General features: G+C 58.9%; 1 protein-coding gene across 1 annotated transcript in view; it reads left to right on the plus strand.

Annotated features, from left to right (window-relative positions):
• Window positions 1-4,792: 4,792 nt before the first annotated feature.
• Window positions 4,793-13,056, plus strand: part of LOC136993792 (scavenger receptor cysteine-rich domain-containing protein SCART1-like) — a gene marked incomplete at its 3' end in the record, with an annotated part of 196,510 nt that continues 188,246 nt past the window's right edge. The window contains exons 1-2 of the mRNA XM_067308739.1: window positions 4,793-4,849; window positions 7,123-7,420. Coding sequence (XP_067164840.1) covers window positions 4,793-4,849; window positions 7,123-7,420 — 355 coding nt within the window. The remainder of the gene's footprint in view (window positions 4,850-7,122; window positions 7,421-13,056) is intronic.

The raw sequence follows: 13,056 nt of genomic DNA on the forward strand, positions 1-13,056 counted from the left end.
TGTGGAGGATTTGCTGGGTTTGTTCAGCATTGGGGAAGGAACCAGACTTCTGAGTTGTGGGAAGGCTTCTCCCTCTGCCTGGGATGTGAGGCCCTGCTGTCTTCAGTTTCATGGTTGCTGCTCCCATGCAATGCTCCCATTAGAAAATGTTGCCAGGAATTCCTTACAGGCTGTTCTCCAATTCCTAAGTGCCATAGGCTAGATGTAGGTAAATACCTAGGCAGAAGCTCATGCTTTTTGGGGGGTAGTAACTGGTATGTAATGGGTGTTTTGCTCACTATGAGCATTGTGAAGCCACGAGGTGAATCAGGGAGGCCACTGAGGAGCTGGCTCAGCCTTGGGGGAAGGCAGGGGGAGCTGCAGGTGGCAATAGCCACGTGGCCAGGGTGTGGGTAGAGAGGTCACTACTGCCTGTGAGAGGAATGCCGGAAAATCACTGGTGTCAGGTTAATTCTTTGTAAGTAGTTGATAGGCCAGCAGGAGGCACATGGCTTGGCTATTGATGATGAGGTCACTTCTGCCTGAGTACCTGATAGGCCATCTGGAGGAAGAAGGCTTGGCTGTTGCTTGTGAAGTCACTTGTGCATGATGAACTGATTGGATAGCAGCAGAGATGTGTCTGGAAAGGTGATTGTGAGGTCACTTCTACCTGAGCAGTTGATAGGGCAGCAGCAGGTCCATGGCCTGGGTATGAGCTTTTGAGATCACTTCTGTCTCAGAGGCTTATAGGCCTGTGACAGAAACACTGTTCTGCAGGTGACTGTGAGGTCATGTCTTTCTGAGTCCCTGATAGGCCAGCAGCAAGCACATGGCTGGGACTCTACTTTGAGGTCACTCCTTTCCCAGCAGCATACAGATCTGCAGCATTAGTAATGTCTGATTTCCAGGGTCTGTGTGCTGTAGAAATTACCCCTGTCCAACAGCAGGGAGCTTGTGAGATTTTCCTGCAAGGTCTGTACTGGGTCCCTGTTCTTCATGTGTTCACCTGCTTTAATATCGCCTTTGGGGCTGTCACATGTTAGAGATCTCCAATTCTCTGTCCAAGTATGTGCTGATTGGAGGCTGGGTGCAAAGGCTCTTGGAGGAGACAGAGGTAATGTGAGCCCCAAAGGCAGGCATGAGAAAAATTCCCACAGAGGCCTCTCTTTGGCAGCAGACTGGGCACAAGAGAGAGGGAAGATTCAGCCAGGTGAAGCCCGTTGGGACCACTTCATCTGCTTCCTTGAGGTGGGAAGTGAACATGAGCAGGGCTGAAAATGGATGTTCCCAGAAAGTCACTTTTCAAAGCCTTTGGGAGAGTAAAAGCAACTTCCAGGGATGGAGAGTTGGCCTTGCTGTGTTTTCAGGCCCTTGGGGAGCTCTGCCTGCTGCCATGTCTAGTCGTGTCCCCTCTGTGTCCCTGATGCACCACGCTAAGGCAGCAGTGACCTCAGAATCCAGATCCAAGCCATGTGCCTTCTACTGGCCTATCAGGTACTCGGGAAGAAGTGATGTCACAGTCAACAACCAAGCCATGTGCTTGCTCCTTGCCTATGAGGGACTCAGTCAGTAGTGACCTCACCATCACCATGCAAGCCAAGTGCCTGCTGCTGGCCTATCAGGCATTCAAGCTGCAGTGACCTCACAATGAGCATCAAAGCTACGTGCCTGCTGCTGGCCTATCAGGGGCTCTGGGAGAAGTGACCTCACAATCAACATCCAAGCGCTGTGTCTGCCGCTGGCCTTTGAGCTATTCAGGGAGCACTGACCTGAGAGTCGACATTCAAGCCCTGTGCCTGCTGCTGGCCTATCAGTTACTGCAGCAGGAATGACCTCAAAAGCACGTGTCCCACCCATGTGCCTACTGCTGGCCTCTCAGGCACTCCGGCAGCAGTGACCTCACAATCAGTATCCAAGCCGTGTGCCTGTTGGGAAGGGAAGGGAAGGTGAATAAGTTAAATGCAAAGTGCTCCTGAGAGGATAAGGACAGCATCCCATGGAAGGGGAACATAATGCAGTAATGTGAGAAAAGAAAGGCACAATGATATTCAAAGAGCCTAACACAATGCCCCAGCATTTCTGAATAGAAAACCACTGAGTACGTGGAAAAGTAAAATACGTGACCATACGTGAAAGTCTAATGGCACTGAAATGCATGAAGGTGTGCAATAGCAGCATGGTGGGGTGGTGTGAGATGCAGTGTCACTAATGAGAAACTGCAGTGAAATGTGTTTGCTGTTTTGCATAAATGGTGGTGTGCGATGGACAGGAGTTACAGAGAGATGGTGAGGTGCCAAGTGCCGATGGCCCTGGGCTGTGGTAGCGCTGTGAGCTGTGAGCACTGAGACCCTGCTGCACAGGGGACACCCATCCCCCTGCCCAGCCTTGAGTGCAGGGCCTGGGAGTGGTTTGGTCACCTGCGAGGAAAAATCCCCCTCTAGGAGCTGTGCCCATCAGCCATGTCTGCAAAGGCAGCAGGAGCAGCCCCTGCAGCGCCATCCCTGGGAGCAGGTTTGGGGCTGGAGCTGGCACAGCGGCTCCATGCAGTGACAGTGCTTGGGGAAGCAAGCCCAGAGAGAAACCACCGTCTTCCTGGCTCGGGCGCTGCTGCAAGGAGAGCGCGGCGCAGGCTGCCGAGGTCACGTGGGCTGTGGTTTGTGCACCTGCAGGCGAGGCTTTGATCTCCTGATCAGCCCCTGCGAGGGAATAACGGGCTGTGGGGTGAACATGCTGAGAGTCGGGGGGGTCTGAACGCCTGGGCTGCCCTGTGTGCTGTCAGAGGAGTGAAACGACCCAGCTCCCTGCTCCTGACCAGGGCACCCACCGCGGGGCTGTCCAGGAAGGGATCGACAAGCCCTCACTCACGGGATGGGGCTCTGGCCATGGCAAAGAGGCCTTTCACCGCTGCTGCTCCCGGCACAGCAGGGCTGTAGCAGGGTGAGGGGCTGTTTCTGTTTCCTTCCCTTCCTGACACAGCCCGTCCCAGGGGCAATCCCAGCTCCACGGTTCCCGTGATGCAGGGACAGCTGGACACTCGCACCTTGGGCACTCGGGCAAACACAGCGTACGACATGCCCAAAGCTCCCAGTCCCCACAGTGGGGTACAAGGGGCAACAGACCCATTTCCCCACCACGATCTGCCCTGTCCCACTGGGATGGGCCCCGTGATGATGCCCCAGAGCAGCGACCGTGACATCCGCAGTGGAGCTGTGCCTCATATATGGTCATGAAGAGCGCTGGAGAAGTTCATTGGAGGGCTGGGCTGTGTCAGAAGGGAGATAAGCCCTGATAATGTCTAAAAAGGTGCCTGCTGCTTCGATTGGCTCCTCCTGCAGCTGAGCCAGCACCTGCAGATATATATTGGCCTCCCATCTTTGTTGTCCTGTGCGAGTCCCCAGGAGCTGTGTCAGGGAGTGGGGTGCATCAGGGCAGTGCCATCAGGGCAGGAGGCTGCGGATGGAGGCAGAGGGACTCCTTGTCCCTCGGGTGCTGTGGCTGCTCCTCTGGGTGCAGCTCTGCTGGGGTAAGTGCTGCTTCCTTATTCCACAGCCCTGGATCTAATGGGCACCAGTGGGATCATGGGGATCCCTCTGGAAAAGGGGTTTCATCCCAGAAAGCAATGAGACAAGGGTCAGAAGGTTCTCAAGTCCATCGACCCTGTGCCTCTCTGGGTGGGAGAAGTGTATTGGTGCTTCCAGGGCTCCTGTGCTTACAGCATTTGGTGCCTGGGTGTGCTTATAGACACCTTGTCCTTGGGCACTCTTTCAGGACCCCTGTTCCCCCCAGTGCTGTGCCCCAGAGCTGGTGGTGGGTCAGCTGGTGTCTGCAGAGCTCAGCAATCCCCAGGACACAGCCAACCCTCAGGGTGCCCAGGAGGGTTTCTGTGCTGTTCGCTGCCCTGGGGTCAGGGTGTGCCTGGCCCGAGGAGGGGCAGTTTGTGCCCTGCAGAGAGAAGGGGACAAGGGCATCTGCATCCACAGCCCGACAGAGAGGTGTCCTTCCCAGGGGCCCTGGCTAAGAGCAGGGGCTGGGCTCATCCCCATGGGCAAGGAGGCAATGAGCATTGGAGGGATTGTGGGGATCCTCTTGGTGCTCCCTGGGGACCTGGAAAGCCCTGGGGGAGGTGGGTGGGCTTGGGTGGTGCCCAGGGCAGGTGGTGGACAGGGGGCTGGGGTCATGGGGGACACAGCAGTGTGGGGAGGCCTGGGGGTCTGGGGCTGCTCACGAGGTGCCGTGCTGGGAAGGAGCGGGTGCCCTGTGCAGAGCCTGGCGTGGTGTCTGGGTGGGCATGGGCAGGGTGCGGGGTGCGAGGAGGTGCCGAGGGCTCTGGGGTGGGAATGGCCCAGCAGGGCCAGAGCTGGGCATCCCCCAGCCCAGCCCAGCCCAGCAGAGCCTGCAGGGAGAGGAGGGACCCTGACACTGCCCCTGGAACAGCCCAGAGGGGAGAGGGCTCACAGCCCTGGTGCCTGGGACTCGGCCCTGTGCAGGGGACCCTGCAAAGCTGCAGCGCGAGGCCTTGGCACTCTCCTAACCAGCCCTGTGTCTGTGTTTGAAGGTGCTGCGGAGGTGAGGCTGGAGGCTGGAGGCAGACGCTGTGCTGGGAGAGTGGAGGTGAAAAACCAGGGCCAGTGGGGGACGGTGTGTGGTGATGGCTGGGACATGGAAGATGCTGCTGTAGTTTGTAAGCAGCTGGGCTGTGGATCTGCTCTCCAAGCTCTTGAGTATGCACATTTTGGGCCAGGATCTGGCCAGATTTGGCTTAGCTGGCTTCGCTGCACTGGCACCGAGACTGCTCTGTCTGAGTGCAGTCATCATGGTTGGGGTAAACATAACTGCTATCATGCTGAGGACGCTGGAGTGGTTTGTTCAGGTAAGGAGTCAGCCAGTTCCTCACCTTTGGGGCGGGTCCTGGGATCAGGGGACTAACCGGGCTGTGCCCGGAAGGAGAAATGCGTGGGTACCGGAGCAGGCCCTGACGTGGCTGCTCTCGCTGCCGAGCTGGCACTGTTGCTGCTGCTGTCCCTGGGGAAAGCCCCGGGTGAGCCCACCGTGGGTGCACAGACCCCGTCAGGGTCGCGGGGGCTCAGCCCACCCTCAGGCTGAACCGAAGGGGCTTTTCAGAGAGGAGAAGAGCAGGGCCTGGGGCAGAGGAGCAAGGTGACGGGCAGCACCTTGCACCCCGTGCCCAGGGCCGCCCCATGAGGACCAGCCCCACACGAGCTCGGGGCCTGGCGGCTGTGAGGCCCCTGGCTGGTCCCTCCTGCATCACCACACGCACAGGCCCTGCAGGGTCCTTGGGGCTGCCACAGCCCCACGGGGAACGCGGCCTGTCCAGGCAGCACTGACTCACTGTCCAGCCGCTCCTGCCGGCCCTCGGCTCCCCACGCTGCCCCGTGCCACAGGGCTTTGCCAGCACTTGCTGACCCTCATCTGCACCTGCTTTTGCAGCATGCACCGGTGTCAGCCCAGGGCTGCACGCGGATCTCCTGTTCCTCTGCCCGGTCACTGGCCGTGATGTGCACAGCCCCAGCAGTGCGCTGTGGCCCTGCCTGGGGACACCTCTCCCCAGGCACGTGTCGGAGGAGACAGCTGGCCCAGACACCGACCCAGTTACAGCTGCACCATTTCTGTGCCTGGGACGTGTCTCCCCTCACAGACACCCCAGCACCCCAGGACACCCCCAGGAACAGGGAGCATTTTGGGCTGCTCTGAGGTGATTCCCCAGCCTGGCTCTGAGCTCTGCAGCACCTGGGCCTGTTTCCCTGGTCCAGGTACTGTGGTGCTGGGGGCCTGTGCCGGGCAGCGCTGCGCTCCTGGGGCAGCAGCATTTGCCTGAGCAGTGCCTGTGGCTGTGGGTCCAGGATAGACACAAGCCCTGGAGTGCGGTGTGGGTGTGAAAGGAGGTGCAAGGGGCCCTGAAGGCTTTGTGTCATCAACATCCACAGACTGCTGCTGCTGGGATGTTCACAGGTCATTCTGGATGTGGCTGCCTTGGAAATCATGTGGGATGCAGGTATGTAACTGCTGGAAGCCTCTGGGAACTGCCTGTCATTGGTGTTTTCTCCAGGATTTGTCCAGCTGGTTGGAGGGGAAGGCCCCTGCTCAGGACGTGTGGAGATCAGAGATGGAGACCAGTGGAGAACAGTCTGTGACTCGCACTTTGGTGTCAAAGCCGCTGATGTTATCTGCAGGGAGCTGCAGTGTGGCACAGTCCTGTCCATCCCCGGGGCAGCTCACTTTGGAGAGGGGGTCGGTGCCATCTGGGACAAAGAGCTGCAGTGTGTGGGGAATGAATCCCTCCTCTCCTCCTGCCCCAGGATGTCCCTCAGCAACCAGACCTGCACCCACGCGAACGACGCTGGTGTCACCTGCACACGTGAGCATTCAGGGAGGAGGTGTGAAATGCCTCCTGTGAGCTGTGTGCTGCAGGGTAGGGGGACAGGGAAGTGACCGTGCTGAGCATGGTGTGAATGCAGGAGGGGTGGAGTTGTTGTCTGTAATCTTAAAATGACATGGAAGGAGCAGAAAGGGCTGCTATCCCTTTGGCATCTCCTTCAACACCTGAGGGTGCAAGAGCACAAAGCCATTGTTAAAATTATCTGTTCTCATTTGTTCATTCACGGGCACCAGTAATGAGCAGCAGGAGTCAGATTTCAAAGTTTTTAAAGTTTTATTGCTAGCAATAAGGTGCTTCTTGGCTGGGAGCCCAAGAAGGGACCCGAGCAGCTTTTTGTTACAACTTTTAAGCGATAGTAAGTTGTTACATATTCAATACTTTAGTTTACATAACCAGCCAGATCTATCCACGATTCTTAGGTCTACCAATCCCCTTGCCATGCTACAGTACGAGGTAGTTCCGTGCCAGCCTTATATGGTTCATCTTATAATTATTCATTAGCTGATTTGCACCTCTTCTGGTGTTATCTTTGAACAACTTTTGTCCTGCTGGCTGGATTAAAGTGGCTTCTTTGCAGATCTTCAACTTTGTACAAAAACCAGGGCTAAGGCAAGGTCAGATAAGATGTTCTGCTTGGAAGGCACCCTGACCTTGCATGTTCTTTCTCTGCAAAAGTAGAGTATAGTGGAAATTTTCTTAACGTCATCTTCACTTTTCCTCCTCTTTCCCCAGAGTACACAGGATTCAGGCTGGTGAATGGCAGCAGGTGTTCGGGGCGGGTGGAGATCCAGGTGCTGGGGACCTGGGGAACCCTCTGTGACTCTCACTGGGACATCTCCGACGCCCATGTTCTCTGTCATCAACTCAACTGTGGATTTGCCGAGTCTGCTCCCAGAGGAGGGCATTTTGGGAGAGGAACCGGCCCTGTCTGGAGAGACACCTTCCACTGCGAGGGGACTGAATGCCATTTGGTACAGTGCCCTGTGACTGCCCTGGGGGCCTCCTCATGTTCACATGACAACGATGCTGGTGTTTTTTGCTCAGGTGAGTTCAGGGAAAATGGAGGATTAACTAAACTTGCTCCTTGTGTGTGACACGGCAACCCAAAGCTGGGGAGCCCATGGCAATGACAAACTGAATTTCTCCCTGGAGAAACCCTGGCTTCCCATGGAGGGGTTCAAAGGGCTTTGCCTGCTCAGGTCTCTGCCTCCCCAGGGCAGCTGGTTCAAGCCCTGCAGACCACTGCCAGGCCTGGGCTCCTCTGCTGCCCTTCTGCAGCACAGGCACAGGACGGGGCTGTGGGACACAGCTCCACTCAGTGCAGCTGTGAGGGACCCTCCTCTCCCTCCTGCAGCACACAGCCCCGTCCCAGACCACAGAGAGCCCTGCAGACCCTGATCTCACCGTCTGCAGGGGCTGCTGTGGGCGCGTCCAGCAGGAGCAATCCCTGAGGCCAAGCTGCAGAGCGGGGCTGGGATTTGCCCTTGCTTCTTGTCAGTATGAACCCCAAACTCATCCTGTTTTGTAAGAAAGGCCCTCGTGCTTCTGCTTCCTGCCCAGGACACAAGCTCCACATCCCTGATCCCTAGGGATGCAGAGGGGTAGAGACGTGTGGGTTCTCCCCTGGGTGTCTCAGCAGGGGCCAGTCCCAGCGTGGAGATGGAGCAAGGCTTGTGCTCATCCTGTCTGTCACCCAGGCCATTGCACAGGCCACTGCTTCCTCCTGCTGAAGCTGCTCCACATTCATCATCAAGAACATATCTGGTGGCTCTGGGATTTGCCTTCACCTCCCATGCTTCCCTATCCCTGTCCCTTCCTGAGAAATGACATTTGTAGTCAGCAAGGTTTAGTGACTGGAGGGAAAAAAAAACTTGGAAAACTTCCATCCTCAAATTCCTCACTGTGAGCCGGCTACAGATGGGTGAGCCCCTGAGTGTCACAGGGCATCAGAAATGGGAGACACATGGCAGGGTGCAGGGGTCCCTGGTGTCACAGAGGGTGCAGGGCATTTTGCCTGTCTCCAAGCAGGATCCTCTGAATCCCTGCGGCTGGTGGGCGGAGGGAGCCGCTGTGACGGGCGAGTGGAGATGCTGCTGCACGGGACGTGGGTCAGAGTCCTGGATGACCAGTGGGATGTGAACGATGCCAGCGTGGTGTGCCAGCAGCTCCAGTGCGGAGAGGCAGAACAAGCCTACAACCTGTCGAAGCCTGAGTGAGGGACGGGCCCCGTGGGGCTGAGAAGGGTCCAGTGTGCAGGGAGGGAGACTCGCCTGACCCTCTGCAACACCTCCCTGCCTGAGGCAGTGCCGGAAGGAATTGCGGAGGATGTGGGAGTGGTTTGCTCAGGTGAGTCGCTGACAGTCCCCAACACACTGTGCTCCCCAGGGCCGCGAGCCCCTGACAGCTGGGATTTCTCCCGGCTGCAGGGAGCGGGCGGGTCCGGCTGGTGAACGGGGCAGGGCGCTGTGCCGGGAGAGTGGAGATCTACTACAAGGGCACCTGGGGGACTGTCTGCGACGACTCCTGGGACCTGTCCGACGCCACCGTTCTTTGCCGCCAGTTGGGCTGTGGGGTGGCTGTGGAGGTGACCGGCTCTGCTCGTTACGGGGAAGGCTCCGGGCAGATCTGGCTGGACGAGGTGAACTGCTCCGGGGGTGAAGCTGCTCTCTGGGACTGCCCTGCCGAGGCCTGGGGGCAGCACGACTGCAGGCACAAAGAGGACGCGGGAGTCGTCTGCTCAGGTCTGTGTGGGGAGCAGTGGTGGGAGCCTGGTGCCCAGGAAGATAGGGATGCAGGGAGAGCAGGGCATGGCCGAGCCTGCCCCTGGCTGCCCTGAGCCCCCATCCTGGGAACATCCGTGCACAGTCCTCACTGGACTGTTCAGGGTTATAGGGAGAGCACAGACGTCCCCAGGGCTTAGAGGGGAGGGTAGTGCTGCACGTTGGGGACTTCTCTCTGCTCCCTTGGTGAAACAGTGACTTGCTGGCAGTGCCCTCTGCCTGTCTGAGCCCTGGGGTGCCCAGAAGAGTTCCTGCTCCTTGCAGTAAGCCTTCCTGCCCATGGATGCCATAGAATAACCTGGAGGGTTTTCAGGGATGCTTCAGGTTTCTCTTTCCTCATCCCAGGACCAGCTTGTTCCCCCCCACTTTGTGCCTTTCCTTCCAGAGTTCACGGCCCTGAGGCTGGAGAACAGCGACGGCTGCTCTGGGCGCCTGCAGGTTTTCTACAATGGGACGTGGGGGAGTGTTTGCTCCAACTCAATGACTCCTGACACCATGTCCCTGGTGTGCAAAGAGCTGGGCTGTGGAGATGAAGGGTTCCCTGAAACAGACCTGCCGTATGGCAGGGTATCTGGCCCCACATGGCTGGACCGTGTTGAGTGTGGGAAGATGAACAGCTCCTTTTGGCAGTGCCCCTCTGCTCCCTGGAAGCTGCAGTCATGTGATTACCAACAAGATGAGACTCGCATCACCTGCAGTGGTAAGGCTGGAGCCACCTGGGCACAAAGGCTCACAGCAGGTCCTGCTCCCTGTTCAGGAAGGTGCAATGCAGAGAAAGAGCTTGGAGTGGCTTTTATGTTCCATTTCAGACCACTGTGCTGTCAGTGACACAAACAAGACTTCATCTCTCAGAGTGACACGTGTCCATCAGCAATAGCTGTCCTGAGCTCCCTGCATAGCCCAAGGAGGGGCAGAGGCACCTCCAGGCAGGGTCTCCTCCAGCTCCCCTTGGACACCTCTTGGAGGTGCCTGTTGCTCTCTGTTGCCCATAGAGAGGGCCCAGACAACCACCTTTTAGCTTGGGAAGTCCATGCAGAGCATCGTGCTCATGGCTGTGTTTTGCTGAGGGAACGGGAAGGGGGAGAGTGAAACCAGTCCTGGTGGCTGAGGGTTATGTAGGAAACAGGCAGCGTGCTGGGCACTGCTGGCAGCAGAGCTCAGAGAAGCCTCCCCTCTGGGAACATCCTTCTGCTCCTCTGCTAACCAGGGAGCCTTTGGGGGTGAGCAGACAGGGGTAAGCCTTCAGTGCTGTGCTGTTCTACCCTGAATTACCAGGGATCCAGCTGTGTCCATGAGCAAGGAGGCACTGGGAGGTTCAAGCACAGGTCAGTCCTGCTCCTGTCCACATGATTCCCATGAAGCAGCCATTTCACCGCAGCATTTCCTTCTGCAGGGAGACGACCAGAAGCCACTCCAGCCCCGGTGGCCAAATGCCCCAACTCTACGAGCTGCACAGGTAGCTGCTCCTCCATGTGCCCTTCTCACTTGGCCAGGCTCTCCCAGCTGCCCCAGTGACATGGGGGGTTCTGCGTTTTCCAGAGATGGAGAAGATTCGTGCTGTGGGAGGAGAGGACGGGTGCTCAGGCAGAGTGGAGGTTTGGCACCGTGGCTCCTGGGGGACGGTGTGCGATGACTCCTGGGACATGAAGGATGCCGAGGTCGCCTGCAGGCAGCTGGGCTGTGGCCCTGCTGTGTCTGCCCTGGGGGAGGCTGCATTTGGGAAGGGGACAGGTCCCATCTGGCTGGAGCGGGTGGAGTGCAGAGGGACGGAGCGATCTCTCTGGGACTGCTGCACCCAGCCTGGGGACAGCGGTGCCTGCCAGCACAAGGAAGATGCTGCTGTGAATTGCTCCGGTGAGTAGCAGTGCTTCGTCCCCTTGTTCCAGGACATGTTTCCCCAGCTGTGTCGTCACAAGGCCCCAGAGCTCCTCAGAGCAAGGATGCCCCTGGAGAGGTCAGGTGTTTGGTGTCAGGTGGGGAGCAGCTGTTGTGGGGCTGGGTGTCCTCAGGCCTCTGCCCGTGGGACTCCTGCAACCCCTGTAAGTGCATCCCCTGGTCTGCCAGTGCTGTCCTCCCCACGGCCCAGAGCAGAGGACCCTGGGCCTGTCACGGGGACCCAGAGAAGGACAGCTCAGATGAGACTTTAAGGGGATGTCCACATACACACACACTCGCACACCCCTCTATCTCTCTCTCTGCTCTGCAGCTGCACCGAGGACGACAACGTCACCTCCTCGAGCAGGTAACCTCCCCTCCTCCCTGGGGTTGATCTCTCTGGGGCCAGGTTGTGACCTGCAGCCCAAGGGAAGGGGCTCTGTGCTGGGGTGTGAAGCCCTGGAGAGGAAGCCCTGGGGTGGGAGCGGGTGTGTTTGGGGAGGGTTGTGATTCAGCCAGCAGGGTGGGAACTGCCCTGTGACCCAACCCGGTGCCCCCACCCCCTGCTGCCATGTGTGTGTGGGGGGTCAGGACTGGGGTGTCCCTGGACCCCCACCTCCCCTAGGCCGGGGGCTGCCTCGTCCATGTCCCTGCCCATGCAGATCTCACCCAGGGCCGTGCGAGGGACAGCAGGAGAATCTCAGTGCCTGTCGTCATCTGCATCATCCTGGGGGCCCTGCTCTGCCTGCTGCTGGCCCTCCTGGTGGGGCAAGTGCGAAGTGCCAGGGCTCAGCGCAGAGGTGGGTCCTTCCTCATCGGTCCCAGGGTGGGCGATGCCTCTTGGCAGCCCCGCGAGTGCTGTGGGGTTTCTGTGAGGGGCACAGATGGAGCTGGGGTGGGGGTGCTGCCTCCTGCCCTATTCCCTGCCCCTCCACTGTTAGGCTGTGGGACACCAGCAACCAGGGGAGAAGAGAGTTCAGATGCAGGAGGAGATGGTGGTGGGTGAGGAGAGAAATGGCAGCAAGGGGCTGGGGGAGATGGGAGCAGCAGGAGACATCTGAGGATGCTGCTGGCTGTGCTCTGGGCAGCGCTGGAGGGGAGGCTGTGGGGCAGGAGCGATGCCAGGAGGAGCCCAGGGCAGGGGGTCTCTCAGTGCGGGTGTCCGGTCCCCAGGCTGCTCTCTCTGTCCAGCCCTGCCCACCCATGGCAGGGCAGGGCTGTGTTATGGACCCATCTGGCAGAGAGCAGGGAGCCCCCGGGGAGAGGAGCCACGGGAGCTGCTCCAGGGTCAGATCAGGGACCAGACTCAGGACCAAAAGGGGCATGGCGCTGTCTCTGAAGGGACAGGGTGAGGGTGACGTTGTCCCAGACCATCTCCACAGGGATGTTGCTGTCACTGGGGACGTGGCAGTGGTGCTTGGACAGAGCAGTGGGGCTGGGCTGTGGGGTCAGTGCTGGTCTGGCCTGGGAGGAAGGGCTGGGTGACCACATCGGAGTCTGGTCTTTTGTCTCCATGTCCCTGTGCCGACCCTGCCTCTGTCACCAGGCTCCAGGAGGTCTCTGGAGCCCTTCTCTGAGGCCGTGTACCAGGAGATCGACTACAGCTTGACATGGGAGAAGCAGGCGATGTTCGGTCGCTCAGGTCGGTGTGGATCCACTTTGGAGGGAGCATGTCTTTCCCCCAGCCCTGACCCAGGACAGGGCCTTGGCAGCCCCCAGGCCAGTGGTCCCCATAGCGCTGGGCCACGGGGTCTGTGGGGAGAGCAGCCCAGTGAGGAGCTTCCTCCCCACCAGCTCTGCCCATCCCAGCCTGGGGCACAGCTCCTCCCTGCCTGCCGGGCTGCCTGTCCAGGGTTGTACCTGGTGGGTGAGGGAAGGGGCTGTCCCAGGGCAGCTCCGAAAGGCCCTTTGAGATGGGGTTTGTCCCATGGGAGCAGGACGAGCCCCGAGCCCTCCTCCCCGCACAGTCCCTGCTGTGTGGGTCCCCATCCCCAGCAGTGCTGGCCATGAGCAGGGTCAGCAGGG

Source organism: Apteryx mantelli, chromosome 20 (genome assembly GCF_036417845.1).
Source record: "Apteryx mantelli isolate bAptMan1 chromosome 20, bAptMan1.hap1, whole genome shotgun sequence".
NCBI lineage: Eukaryota > Metazoa > Chordata > Aves > Apterygiformes > Apterygidae > Apteryx > Apteryx mantelli.